A 13,524-nucleotide genomic window follows, 5' to 3' on the forward strand; every position below is an offset into this window, starting at 1 on the left:
AATCTTTTTCATCAAGAAAGTCCAAAAGCACTTTCAATTCTCTTTCTCTTTTTCAAGGTTCTTTGATGATCTAACACTAGTTATATTGGAAAGCAAATACACAATTTTCAACAGTGAGAGGAAGTGACCAGCGTGAGGACCTGGATGGCCTCATGTCTCACCATTCATCTCTGCAAACTTCTGAACATCACTTAGGGTTTTCAATTCTTGTCTTGGACATGCTGTTACACAGAGTGCTACAGACTTGATCTTTCGGTTTATCAAGTCCAGATTGCATGGATCCAAAAAGAACACATACCTAAAGCATGGAGAAAAATATTGAGATGTTATTTCACAAGAACACATTCTGGTCCACTGCCTAATTTGACTAAGCCTAAAAGCAAAGAACATCTATTCCATACTCATTCACAAATTTTATCAAAGATGAACAGACATTTCACCAATCTAATCAGTTTTCTTTTAATTAATTAATTGTAAATAATGGGGGCTGGAAGAACTGGAGGACTTTTGTCATGATGCATTTTTAAATATTTAAATTTCTGTAATGTATACTTTATAATTAGAAATTATCTATTTTAGTTTTTAAATAATTAATTTGTTTTATTTTTTGTCAAACTTGTGCCTAAAAATTACTAGAGTATCCTAAGACTGCCGAATAACATGAATTATAGTTTATATATAAACATTAGCTAACGAAAATATAATTATATAAAAAGTAAAATTATAAAAACATAAACTTTTGCTAATGAATATATAATTGCAAAAATGAGTTATAAAATTATATAAAATTGAATATATAAAGTTATGAGTTATAAAATTATATAAAATTGAATATATAAAGTTGAATGGAGACTAGAGGGGAAAACATCAACATTTTAACTACAGTCATCTCTGGATATTAGAATAAAGTGATTTTAATTTCTTTCACTTTTCAGAATTCTCATTTTCTAGAAAATGTAAATGACTTTTGAAAAGAGGTAACTACAATAAATATTGCTTATTAAAAAGGCCCATAACATATCAACAAAATAATGTCCAAATCTTAAATCATCCCTTTTATATGCTATACATTTATATTTTAGAAAAGGAAAGATTAGTCAGAAATTACACTGAAACAGATTTTTTTTTAAATGTTAAAAAGTAGAAGAGAGGGGATCCCTGGGTGGCTCAGCGGTTTAGCACCTGCCTTCGGCCCAAGATATGACACTGGAGTTTAGCGCCTGCCTTCAGCCCAAGATATGATTTGTAAATCGAGTCCCACATCGGGCTCCCTGCATGGAGCCTGCTTCTCCCTTTGCCTGTGTCTCTGCCTCTCTCTCTCTCTCTGTGTCTATCATGAATGAATGAATGAATGAATGAATGAATGAATGAATAAATAAATAAATAAATAATCTTTTTTAAAAAAAGTAGAGGAGATGGCAAAGATTGTGGATGTTCTCATCTACCCAAAAAGAAAGTAAGAGCCAAATACTCTTAACTGAGAAAAGCAAGGTCTACCATGGATCAGTGGTGTGGGAGGTACAAGCAGGAATGCCTTTAAGTAAGAGAGCAGTTAAAAGAACCTCCGGTGCGCTGGTTTCCATTCTACTGGGTCTGCAGAAAGTTTTATGAAATCATCTATCTGCCAACAGCCTTCCCACATTGTTAAACTCCGTTGCTTTGCTATATAAAATAGGATTCAAATCAGGAAATATAACCAAATATAAGAACTAGGTGAGGAAATTGAAAAGCAAGTCAATACACATGCTGGAATGGACCATATAAAACGATACCAGAAAAAAAAAATTAAACAGAAAACAAAAGTGCGTATGTCACAGGGAGGAGGACCTGAGAGGCCTTTGCAGGTGCAGTCATGTCACATACTGCAGAGGAGCCAGGTTCAAGCACAAAGGCCAGGGATAAGCTACAAACCACCAAACTAAAAAAAACAAACAAAAAACCCCCCAAATTTGTAACGATGTTCATGACTCCAATACCATTAATGTTCTACATAGATAAGAAGAAAGAAAGAAGCCAAGCAGAAAGATGTTATTTGGAAGTGGAATTCACAGACTGTTCCCGTGTCTGATGACAGGGAACTAGCACACAGAGAAAACCTTCTGACCATCTTTGTGTGGAAACAAGTGCTCCCCTACTTCCTCTCTCTCCATCGATCCTGTGCACGGGAGTGAGCTTGTCATGCCTGGGAAATCTGGCAAGGGACGTGGCACAAAGCCAGCTCCAGGGCAGAGAACACACAGGTCCTTGTGGGAAGTGTCATGAAAACTTGGAATCATTTACCAGCACCACCAAGGATACTGTTAACAAGAACAATAAAAAATAATGGTAGCCAAGGTTTATTGAGTACTTACTATGTGCCAGATGCTGTATTACACCTTTTACACATATTAATTCACTCATCACACAGTCCTCACCACAATCCTGCTGTCTGTTTTTGTGGGGAGCAGGCAGGTGGGCTGTGGAACTGGGGTGGGAAGAGGAGTTAGATGCACAGTTCTAAGTGATGAGCAATGCCTGGAGAAGTATCTGCAGAAATTACATGACAGGGACGCTTGGGTGGCTCAGTGGTTAGGTGTCTGCCTTCGGCTCAGGGCATGGTCCTGGGGTCCCGGGATTGAGTCCCGCATCGGGCTCCCTGCATAGAGCCTGTTTCTCCTTCTGCCTATGTCTCTGCCCCTCTCTGTGTGTGTCTCTCATGAATAAATAAATAAAGAATCTCGAAAAAAAAAAAAAGAAGAAGAAATCACATGACAATAGGAAAACAGGCTTGGGAAAAAGGAGAGCCAGAGGCTCCTAGGCCTTTGCTGTTGGATCAGTGACATCGCCTTTCACAACCTGCTGAGAACAGATACCTTGTCTGACCGTCCTGCAGGAATCTGCCTTCTCCAAGGCCAAAAATGTTCTCACTGTATTTGCAATCTCTTATATACCTTAAAGCACACTCTTGATTTATCCTAGTGACTGAACAGTAGCCTTCTATCAGGTGTGGGTCAGACCAATCTCAGCCTACTTTCTGGCTCTCTTTCTTAACAGTTCTCTGCCCTTGGGGAATATGCTTCTTTTTTTTTTTTTTTTTCCTTTGGTCACTAGTTATTTTTTTTTATTTTTTTTTATAAATTAATTTTTATTGGTGTTCAATTTACCAACATACAGAATAACACCCAGTGCTCATCCCGTCAAGTGTCCCCCTCCGTGCCCGTCACCCATTCACCCCCACCCCCCGCCCTCCTCCCCTTCCACCACCCCTAGTTCATTTCCCAGAGTTAGAAGTCTTTATGTTCTGTGTCCCTTTCTGATATCTCCCACACATTTCTTCTCCCTTCCCTTATATTCCCCTTCACTATTATTCATGGGGAATATGCTTCTTTCTGAGCCTCAGTTTCCTTATGTATAAAACTGCATAGTTTTATAGTTTTTTTATACCTATTTTATAGTTTAATGTTACTGATACTATACATAAAACAGCTAACATGCAGTATATACTCAGTGATCTTTATCATTAAGAAAACTATTTGCCTTTTCAGGAATTTTACATATGATAGTAAGGCACTAAATTCAACACTTTCTGATATGGGCATACAACAGGACTCTTATACTAACATTATCCATTATTTGGAAGAAAAATCTGTGTAGGAGTATTCCCGACTATTAGGTCATTAGCCATGATAAGAACTAAGGAGGCCTTGAGGTGCCTGGATGGCTTAGTCAGAAGAGTAAGTGATTTTTGATCTCAGGGTCCATGAGTTCGAGTCCCACAATGGGTGCGGAGTTTACTAAAAAATAAATAAATGAACTTTAAAAACAACAACAATTAAGTAGCCCTCTAGAAGCCATCTGGCACAAGGTATAAAATAACACAGCAGCCAGAGAAGAACTCTAGCATGTCTATAACACTATAAAATTAACACCACTCATTCTTCAGCCTGTATGTATGGTATGGAAGAATTTACTTCAACAGAAGACAATCTTAAACGATATCCTCAGGAAATAAAATCACTTGCACATATATACACCATTATATGCAAAACAGTCTTCCATCTCCACAGTCTATGAATACACGCCTTTAATTCCTTACACACTCCACATATTCAAATGCACATACACACAACATATGTGTGTGCATACACACAACATTTAACATGATTTATAGGCCTTAGAGTCCGATTCTAAGAGACTCATGCTCTACTGACTAGGCTAGCTGGGCAAGATTCTGATTCTATTAACACTTACTGGATGTCTGGGTCCTAGGAACTGTCACATTCATGACTTTATTTGATCCTCACAACAATTTTAAGAGCTAGAGGCTATTGCCATTCCACAGAGGATAAAATTGAGGCCCTAGGGACTAAGTACATGACCCAAGTGAGCTAGTAGATGCCAGAGCATGAATTTAAACTTAGTCCTTCTGATTTGGTGTTTCACGCCATGTCCAACCTGCTCTATTCCCAAAATATTTCCTACAAAATAATAAATCATTGTAACTGTTCTGTATTAACATTTAATATTGTTTTCAGCATCCTGAAGTTCATTCAATCCATGGCAACATGTTCGTAAGTAATTAAATTTTAACTGAATGGCATAATAACCGAATATTTGAGTAGGAAAAGTGCATGTGTCAAATAGACAAATTTATGATTCATTAAAATTGCACCTTCTTGCCTTTTGATTTAAAAATGCCATTAGCCAGGTAAATAAATCCTTACATTAGTTTCAGTTTTCATTTCAAACAAAATGAACTGTATTTGCCAATTTCATTTTTTGGGAAATGAAACAAATAACTAACTCTCAAATAAGCATGACATTGGCAAACCAGATTATTTTAACTAACAAATCTACCGATAAGTTGGGTTTTTTTTTTAACCGAGAGAGCAAAGACACCAAATAGGAGGCTATAAAACATACTATAAAGGTTTCCTAAACAGTCTTCTTGGACTCTGCCACTGGGTAAATAAATGGTTGGGAAGGGGCTGGAGCCCATGGATTCATGATTACACGCCCTGGCTCCTATGCCCCATCCTTTCAAGGTGGAGAAACACTGTCACAGATAACCAATAAACTGGAGTGAAAAGCCAATTTTTTTTAAAAAGATTTTATTTATTTATTCATGAGAGACACAGATTGAGAGAGAGCACAGACACAGGCAGAGGGAGAAGCAGACTCTATGCAGGGAGCCTGATGTGGGACTCGATCCTGGGCCCCCTGGATCATACCCTGGGCCGAAGGTGGCGCTAAACCACTGAGCCACCCAGGCTGCCCCGAAAAGCCAATTTTCATTGCTATCTCAAGGAGTCTTTGCTAGACCTACTAACAACTTAAAAATTTCTTTAGCTCATATTAGCTCATATTCTATAGAGGAGCAAGAATGAATAAAATACCAAAAGTGTGAATGAAAGTAGGAAGAGATGCAACAAGAGAAAAACACATTCACAAACTGACAGCCCAGACACCTACAGGCATTGGCACGTATGACAGGCATGCAGCAGTATCATGTGGTATCGAGAAGGACACATTTGCAAAGAGCACTACAAAGCAACCTAAGAGAGTTTTGAACTTCAGTTACAGGAATGGTGAAAAATGCTGAACACTGAACGGTAAGGCAAACATTACAGAGGACGGAAGGTAAGGCGTGGGAGCATGTATTAGAGTCGAGATATAGTCCTGGGAACCGCTGAAGGTGAGAAATGGATAAGTTCATTTTAAATTGAAATTCTTGAAATACAGGGTATGCCCAAAAAGGCAGGACAGAGTAAACTCATGGGGACAGATACACCAAAGACAAAAACAGGCAAGCACGGAAGTTCGGGAAAAGGGACAAGAGACATAGAAAGAGGCGATTTCTCCAGCTGTGCTCAGGGCAAGGCAGTGGACACTGAGCGACCCAATGCAGATAAGGATGCTAGAGATGGTGCAAACTATTTAAACTTCTAGTTTGCTTTCATTTTCTTCAAGGAAGATAGGGCAAAGGAGAGAACCTAAGATTTACCAAGAATTTACTTCGGGGCCATAGAGCATCGTAGGCACTATCCTCACCCATCCTAATTCAACAAGAGGAAACTGAGATTTACAAGTCGGTCAAGTAACCAAAGGCCACACTGACTTGAACCCTGGGGGGACAGGATCCCAAGGGTGGCTCTTTCCGCCAGTGACCCTCGGATTCAAAATGGAAAGTGGAAATAAATAAATAAATAAATAAATAAATAAATAAATAAATAAAAAAAAAAAAAAAGGTGAATGAGTTACAGACCAATTAGATCGGCTCAACCTTCCGGAGCCTGAGAGCAGATGAAGCCCTAGCAGACACAACACAGTCGGTCCTTTACGTGGCATGCAACGCTCCCAGGATAAGAAGTACGTAGGATGACGTGGAAACACTTCATTCCCTCAACAAACACTATGAAGTGTTTACTACTTGTGGGCTAGGCCTGGGGATACGAAATTCATTAAAAAAAAAAAAATAACAGTTCTTAAATGCAAATAACTTACAGTCTAGAGAAAAAGAAACAAAAATACAGTCATTTCCAAATCAGGTGATACATAGCAAGGCTGAGATGGCAGAGGAAACTGCGTAATTCTGCACGGAGCATGAGGGGTTAGAAGAAGCACTGTGGAATAAGAGGCAGTATCTAAGCCACATTTTGAAAATGAGTAGGAATTTTCCAGACAGTTGGGGAGGGCAGCGTTCTAGGCAGAGGAAGCTGCATGTATAAAAGTACAGGAGCATGAAAGAGCATATTTAAGGAACTGCAAATGATTTGATAAGGTGGACTGCAGGATGGGACTTCAGAGGGCTACGCCCAAGGGGAAACAGGAGACAGAAGTGGCCACCCTTGGAATCTGAAGGCCCCTCCAGCCCCAGGGCATCACGCGTGTGCTCTCAGCAGCCACGGCACACGGATACCCTGGGGTAACAGGCCCTGGGGTTGACGGCCGGGGAGGGGAAGGCTGGGGCCACCGGCGGCGCTGCTCCCCGAGCTGAGCCTTTGCCATTAAATCCTCTCCGGCTGCCATGGCAACTCTGCGGCAGGGCTTTTTGGAGCAAAAAGTGGCAAACAGATACTAGTCTACTGGCCACCTCCTGCCAAATTTGGATTCTCTCCTCTCTAATCAGGACGGAAGCACTGCAGCACTAGAGCTGGAACGCTGGCTGCAAAACCCCTCTGCCCGTCGCCCTCTGCGTTAGTGATTCCTGACGCAGGTTTCCCCCCAGAGGAGAAGAAAAACGGAGTCTGATCATTTTTCCAATTATTACCACCTATCAGTTTACAATTTGCAGCCCCTATCCACAGAGCACGCTGCCATTAGTGAATCGCACCAAAAGGAAGGACACAACAGCCTAGCAGAGGCTTCTCCCATCGCTAAATATAGACTTCAGAGAGCCCTGGATCCCTGCCCCACCCGCAGTGGGACTGTGTCCAGAGGAGGCCTCTCACTTCCTGTGTGGGGTGCCAGCATCCCAGGGGAGACCCACCCTGAAGTGCTGTGTTCCACAAGGGCAGAGCAACTGGAGTCTGCATATGGAAGTCCATAAAAAACCCAAACTAACTCAACACACACTAACCCAACACATAATTAACTGAAACCCCCGTTGGCCCTCTACTTTCTGGAACAAAGCCAAGCGGAGAAAGAGAAACAAGTTGAAAGCAGTGATTTATCTTCAAAACTGTCACTCTAGACAGTGGCTGAGAGAACTGTAGGATGTTCACGATGCCCCCAAGATGGCAAGAACACAGACAAAGGAACAGAAACAAAGGGCGGAGGTGAACTGTGGGCGACCTGACCTGCGAGGTTGACGACGGCGATGCCCTACTTTCCCACTGCCCGCCCCCCAATGCCATTGAGGAAGAGGCAAAAAAACGTCCCCAGGGGTATCACCTGTTAAAGAAGTGCCTTGGCACGTACCTCACCAACCTGGCAGCCCTCTACGCAAGCACTTCTGTAGCCCTTGATTCACAGATAACTGCTAAGAAGGGAAACTTTCTTCTCGTTTCTGGTAAATGCACAGCATTGAGAGCTGAAAACAGCTTCCAACTGTGGAGGAAGCCCAGGGATCAGATTAAGACAGAAACACTCTGAGATGTTTACCTCTCTGACCTCACCTCCCACAGGTCTCCTTTCTGTTCCTCTCTTCCAGCTCACCCGTGCCTAGACACCTCTGCCCTTCTATCTGCCTGGACTGTTCTTTCTCCAGAGAGCAGCACAGCTATTGGTAGCCTCCTCATGTGCTTCAAGTCTCCATGAAGGTGGGGCAGCCACCTCTCTAAAATGTGCATCATGCATCTTTCCTGCCTTCTGTTTCTCCTTAGCACTTATACTCACACACTCTCTATTTTACTTATTTATCTGTTTATTACCTGTCTCCACCCATAGACTATCAGCTCCCAAAAGGCAGAAATATTCGCTGTCTCATTCATCATTATTATCTCCAGTGCTTAAAACAGTGCCTGGAATAAAGGAGTTCCTAACGTATTTGTTGAGTTAATCAATGGACCTTAACTGTGTAAGATTTTGCCAAGCGGAGCAGAGGGTAGAGAGAAGGTAAGGAAGAAAATAGTTTAGGTAGAAGGAAATACTCTTATTCATTCAACAGAAATATATTGAACACCTCTGCCAGGTGCAGGGGTAAATACGCACTAGCGATGCCATGGTAAATAAGACCAACATAAACAGTGTCTTCCTTCCCAGCATTGAGTCTAGAGAGTAAGGAGGTAATTATAAAAGTGTACAAATGCTATCGCAGAGGAAGAAGGATAAGTGAATGCCTCCAAAGGGCTCTATGAATGGACAGGTGTCCAGAAGAAGGGAAACCTAAAGCCAGGACCTAAAGACTAAGTAATGAGTTTGCAAGGTGTGGGGGAACGGAGGCAGAAACAGGGAAGGAAGAGAACATGCAAAGACATGAAAGGGAGAGACAGCGTGGCATAACAGAGAAAATGAAAAACGGACTGTGGTGAAGAACCAAGTGGCCAAACAGGCCAGCTGGAGCTGCTTCACACAGGCCTCGTAGATGGTGGCAAAGAGGTCAGAAACTTGGGAATTCAACCTAATGACACTGGAGAGCCACTGAGGGTTCACCAGCTGTCATGTGGGGAATGAATTAAAGGTGGGCAAGAGAGAAAGTAAAGAAAGAGACTGAATCTCTACCGAGAGGATGACTTCGACTAGGATGGGAATGGGAACAAAAATGAAATTTTGAAAACACAGAATTAACACAATTAAGAAACCTGATGATTGATTATATGTGGAGGGAAAGGAAGAAATTAAGCACGATGCTCATTTGTGAACAAAATTAAGAATGGGAGAAATTAAGAATGATGTGGTTTAGACTAGAGTAGCCAGGGCACTGTGGTTTGGACGCCTGTTCTGTTTCAATCAGACACTCATCTCAGGAGGAGAGGTAGAGTTTGGAGGGAGAAGATCATGTTCTAACTGTAGATAGTTGAGTCCAAAGTGTCTGTGGAGTGTCCAAGGAGAGACCCGGACAGTTGGTTGGAATGTCCTGGCACAAAAATCTGGACAAAAGATAAAGACTGTGGAATTACCAGCATATAAATGATAACCTCACCCCAGGAGTATATGAGATCACCAAAGTGAGTGTGCAGATTTTTTTTTTTTTAATTTTATGTATTTATTTGAGTAGAGTGAGCAAGACCAAGCAGAGGGAGAGGGAAAAGCAGGCTCTCCCCTGAGCAGGGAGCCCAATGTGGGGCTCAATCCCAGGATCCTGGGCTAAAGGAAGATGACCTGAGCTAAAGGAAGATGCTTAATTGACTGAGCCACCCAGGTGCCCCCAGAGTTGAGATTCTAATCCTTGGTGAAACCTCTGACCCTCTTGAAATTTTTTTTTGTGTGGCCCCTTGAAATTATAAGCAAAATTTGGTGCACAAATTCACATGCAGTTTTCTGAAGAGAGATTTCTTATCATTTTGATCAGATTGTCAAAGCCTCCCAAAGAGATTAAAACTAAGAGTAAAGTAAGATGAACAAAGAGACAAAACAAAGGCATGGACCTGAAACGGAATGGGGAAAAAAATGATTCTATTATTTAGCTAAGCGTCTGTCGGCTCCTTATGCATATACTATAAAGGAAGAAATAATCGTCAGAATGATAACCAAGATCTAGACAGTAAATTGTGTTCCTCACACTAAGCTGAAGCCAGGAAAAAAAAAAAAGCAAATTAAATTTTTAAGAGATTTATTTTTAAGTAATCTCTACGTCCAGTGTGGGGCCCAAACTCACAACCCTGAGATCAAGAGTCACATACTCCACCAACTAAGCCGGCCAGGTTCCCCTAAAATACCTCTTAAAAATAATCCACAAAACCTATAAGAGAGAAAAATTCTCTATTTAATCTAGTCAACTGGAATAACATCCCTAACCCCAAGTTCAATGGCAATACTACACAGTCACAGGGGGTATTCTCAAAATCAACTTGTTCCAGCACTCAGGCTGAGAAATAATATGTGCTAAGAGTCAATGACCAGAGATTTATTTTTCTTTTTAGTTTAACAGTTTTATTGAGATATAACTCACATGCCATGAAATTTTCCTATAAACTGTATAGTTCAAAGTTTTTTTTTGTTTGTTTTTTGTTTTTAAAAAGATTTTATTTATTTATTCATAGAGATGCAGAGAAAGAGAGAGGCAGAGAGAGAAGCAGGCTCCATGCAGGAAGCCCGATGTGGGACTCGATCCAGGGTCTCCAGGATCACGCCCTGGGCTGCAGGCGGTGCTAAACCGCTGCGCCACCAGGGCTGCCCTAGTTCAAAGTTTTGTACAACTCAGTTCAATTAAATATTTTTAAGTATATTTTACAGAGTTGTTTATCCATCACCACAATCTATTTCTATAACATTTCATTACCCTCAAATGAAATCTCATACCCGTTAACAGCCATTCCCCATCTCCCCACTTTCTAACCCCTAGCCCCAGGCAACCACGAATATGTTCTCTATCCCTACAGATTTATCTGTTCTGGAGAGTTCATATAAATAGCATCATAGAATAAATGGTCTTTTGTGACTGTCTTCTTCTACTTAGCATGAGGTCTTCAAGTCGCATCCATGTTATAGCATATATCGGTGGTACTTCTTTTTTTTTTTTTTTTGGTACTTCTTCTTTATGGCTGAATATTATGTTGTACAGAGAAAACACATTTTGTTTATTCATTCATCAGTTGGTACACATTTGTGTTGTTTTCCTTTCTCGGCTATTTGGAATAATGCTGCTATGAACATCTATATACAAGCCTTTGTATGGATGCATGTTTTTATGAATATAAGTAATGAGTAGAATTGCTGGGTCACATGGTAACTCTGTAATTATTATTTTGAGGAACTGCCAGACTTCTCCATAGCAGGTGCTTCATTTAATGTTCAGAAGACCAGCAATATATGAGGAATCTGATTTTTCCACACCCTTGCCAACACTTGCAACTGTCTTTTTTTTTTTTACCATTAACTATTCTAGTGGATGTGAAGTAACTCATTGTGATTCTGATTTGCATTTCCTTGATGTTGAACATCTTTTTATGTGCTTATTGGCCATTCAACCTCTCTTCTTTAAAAAAAATTATTTCTAAAGATTTTATTTATTTATTTGACAGAAAGTACAAGCAGGGGGAGTGGCAGGCAGAGGGAGAGGGAGAGGTCCAGCAGGGAGCCTAATGTGGGGCTTGATCCCAGGACCCTGAGATCGTAACCTGAACCAAAGGCAAATGCTTAACCATCTGAGCCACCCAGGCACCCCTCAACCTCACTTCTTTGAAGAAATGTCCATTTAAATCCTCTGCCTGTCATAGACTTCTTAGTCTTTGAGAAGGACAGAATAAGGCAGAATCAGGCACTAGATATGATCACAACAGCATGAAAAATTATAACAGAAAATAAGGACAAAAGAAAGAAAAGCAGTTAGGAGAAGGTACAGGAGTCAAAGAACTAAAGGTCAGAGAATGGCTCCAGTAGGCAAAGAAAAACAGACAAGCAGGAAGGAGAGAAGGCTGTGGTCAGAGTGGGGAGTTCTTGAATTAGTTTGAATTGATGTTATAGGTGGAGCAATAAAGGGTGATGACCAAAAACCAAGCTGTGACTCCGAAGAGTGAATCCTGAAAGACCCCACTGAGAAGAAATTCAGAGTTCCTAGGGCTAGAGTGAGAATCAATGAGACAATATGTGAAAGTACTTTGTAAACTCCACAAATGTAAACTTGGGGAAAACTTCTAATTTAGCCATCTGGGTTAAAAAGGGAAGAAGCTTTGATAAGTAACTTTGAAACCTGCTTTGGAAAATAATAATAATGAAAACGATTATAATAAATAAGAGTTTAACATCTATGGTTCCAGGCAGTGTGCTAAGAAGCATACATCATTTATCGTATTTATACCTCCAAAACACCCTAGGAAATAGGGTGTTTATTATTAACTTCATTTAACAAACGAAGATCTTTAGGTCACACATATTAATGTTATTTTCTCCAGTGTAAATCATCCTTGGTGAAAATGTAAACCATTGTTGGTTATCTATCTACTGCATCTACCCTTACGGATATATCTCCAATTATAGGAAGAATCTTACTGATCATAGAAAAACTACAAACACTGTTCTCAAGGTACTGCTTTTCTCTTTATATCAGAGAATCAAATTTTTTAACAATCAAACATACCTACCTTGGTTCTACTTTACTCCTTTAATGCTTCAATAATATATAAATGGTTTCCTCTCCGTAACAAAAGTAAGTATGATATTTGTTTTACAATATTTAACTCATCTAAAATTTATTTTGCATGGTGTGAGATTAAAATAGCTCTGGATATAGCTTCCTTCATACTATCATCCAACAATGTCTTTTGTTAAACACCAATTGCTATTAGTTTTTATTTTATTTGATTTCTCATATGCTGCTATCAATTTATTTCTGATATTTCTATTGTGTTTCCATCACTGTTACTAACCTGCGTTCAAGTGGTCTTGTTAACATACTTTTTGAATGGCAAATTCCTTTTTGTTCTGCTCTAACCTACACAATCACTAATTAGACAACGAGTAATCTTTCCCCCCTTCCTGTTTTGTTTGGCCAATACATTAATTGCCAATATTTAAAAATCAGAAGATCAGTAAGTGCTATAGTCAGAATGTATGCCCCCACATTTCATATGTTAAATCCTAACTTTCAAAAGCGATGGTATTAGTAGCCTCTGAGAGGTGATTCGGTTATGAGGGTGGAGCCCTCATGAGTGGGGCTAGTGCCCTTATAAAAGAGTTTCCAAAGAGATCTCTATCCATTTCCACCACATGAGCACACAGGGAGATATTAGCAATGAACCAGAAAGAGGACCTTCACGAGACTGTTATCATTCCAATGTCTCGACCTTAGACTCCTAGTCTCCAGAACTAAGAGAATTAAAATTCCTGTTGTTGTTTATAAGCCTCTCAGTCTGTGACATTTTGTTTTAACAGCCTGAATAGACTAAGGTGATAGGTTATGTGTGCTCCCCTACTCTCCTTCCATAAATAGATTTCTGGCTTCTT

General features: G+C 40.2%; 1 protein-coding gene across 3 annotated transcripts in view; it reads right to left on the reverse strand.

The window, feature by feature from the left end:
* SLC44A1 (solute carrier family 44 member 1) overlaps positions 1-13,524 on the reverse strand; it is a 190,180-nt gene that overhangs the window by 101,439 nt on the left and 75,217 nt on the right. For all 3 annotated transcript variants that reach the window (XM_055301865.1, XM_055301864.1, XM_055301863.1), the window contains exon 4: positions 162-298. In XM_055301865.1, the coding sequence (XP_055157840.1) occupies positions 162-298 (137 nt within the window). The remainder of the gene's footprint in view (positions 1-161; positions 299-13,524) is intronic.

Source organism: Nyctereutes procyonoides, unplaced genomic scaffold (genome assembly GCF_905146905.1).
Source record: "Nyctereutes procyonoides isolate TBG_1078 unplaced genomic scaffold, NYPRO_anot_genome, whole genome shotgun sequence".
Taxonomy (NCBI): Eukaryota; Metazoa; Chordata; class Mammalia; order Carnivora; family Canidae; genus Nyctereutes; species Nyctereutes procyonoides.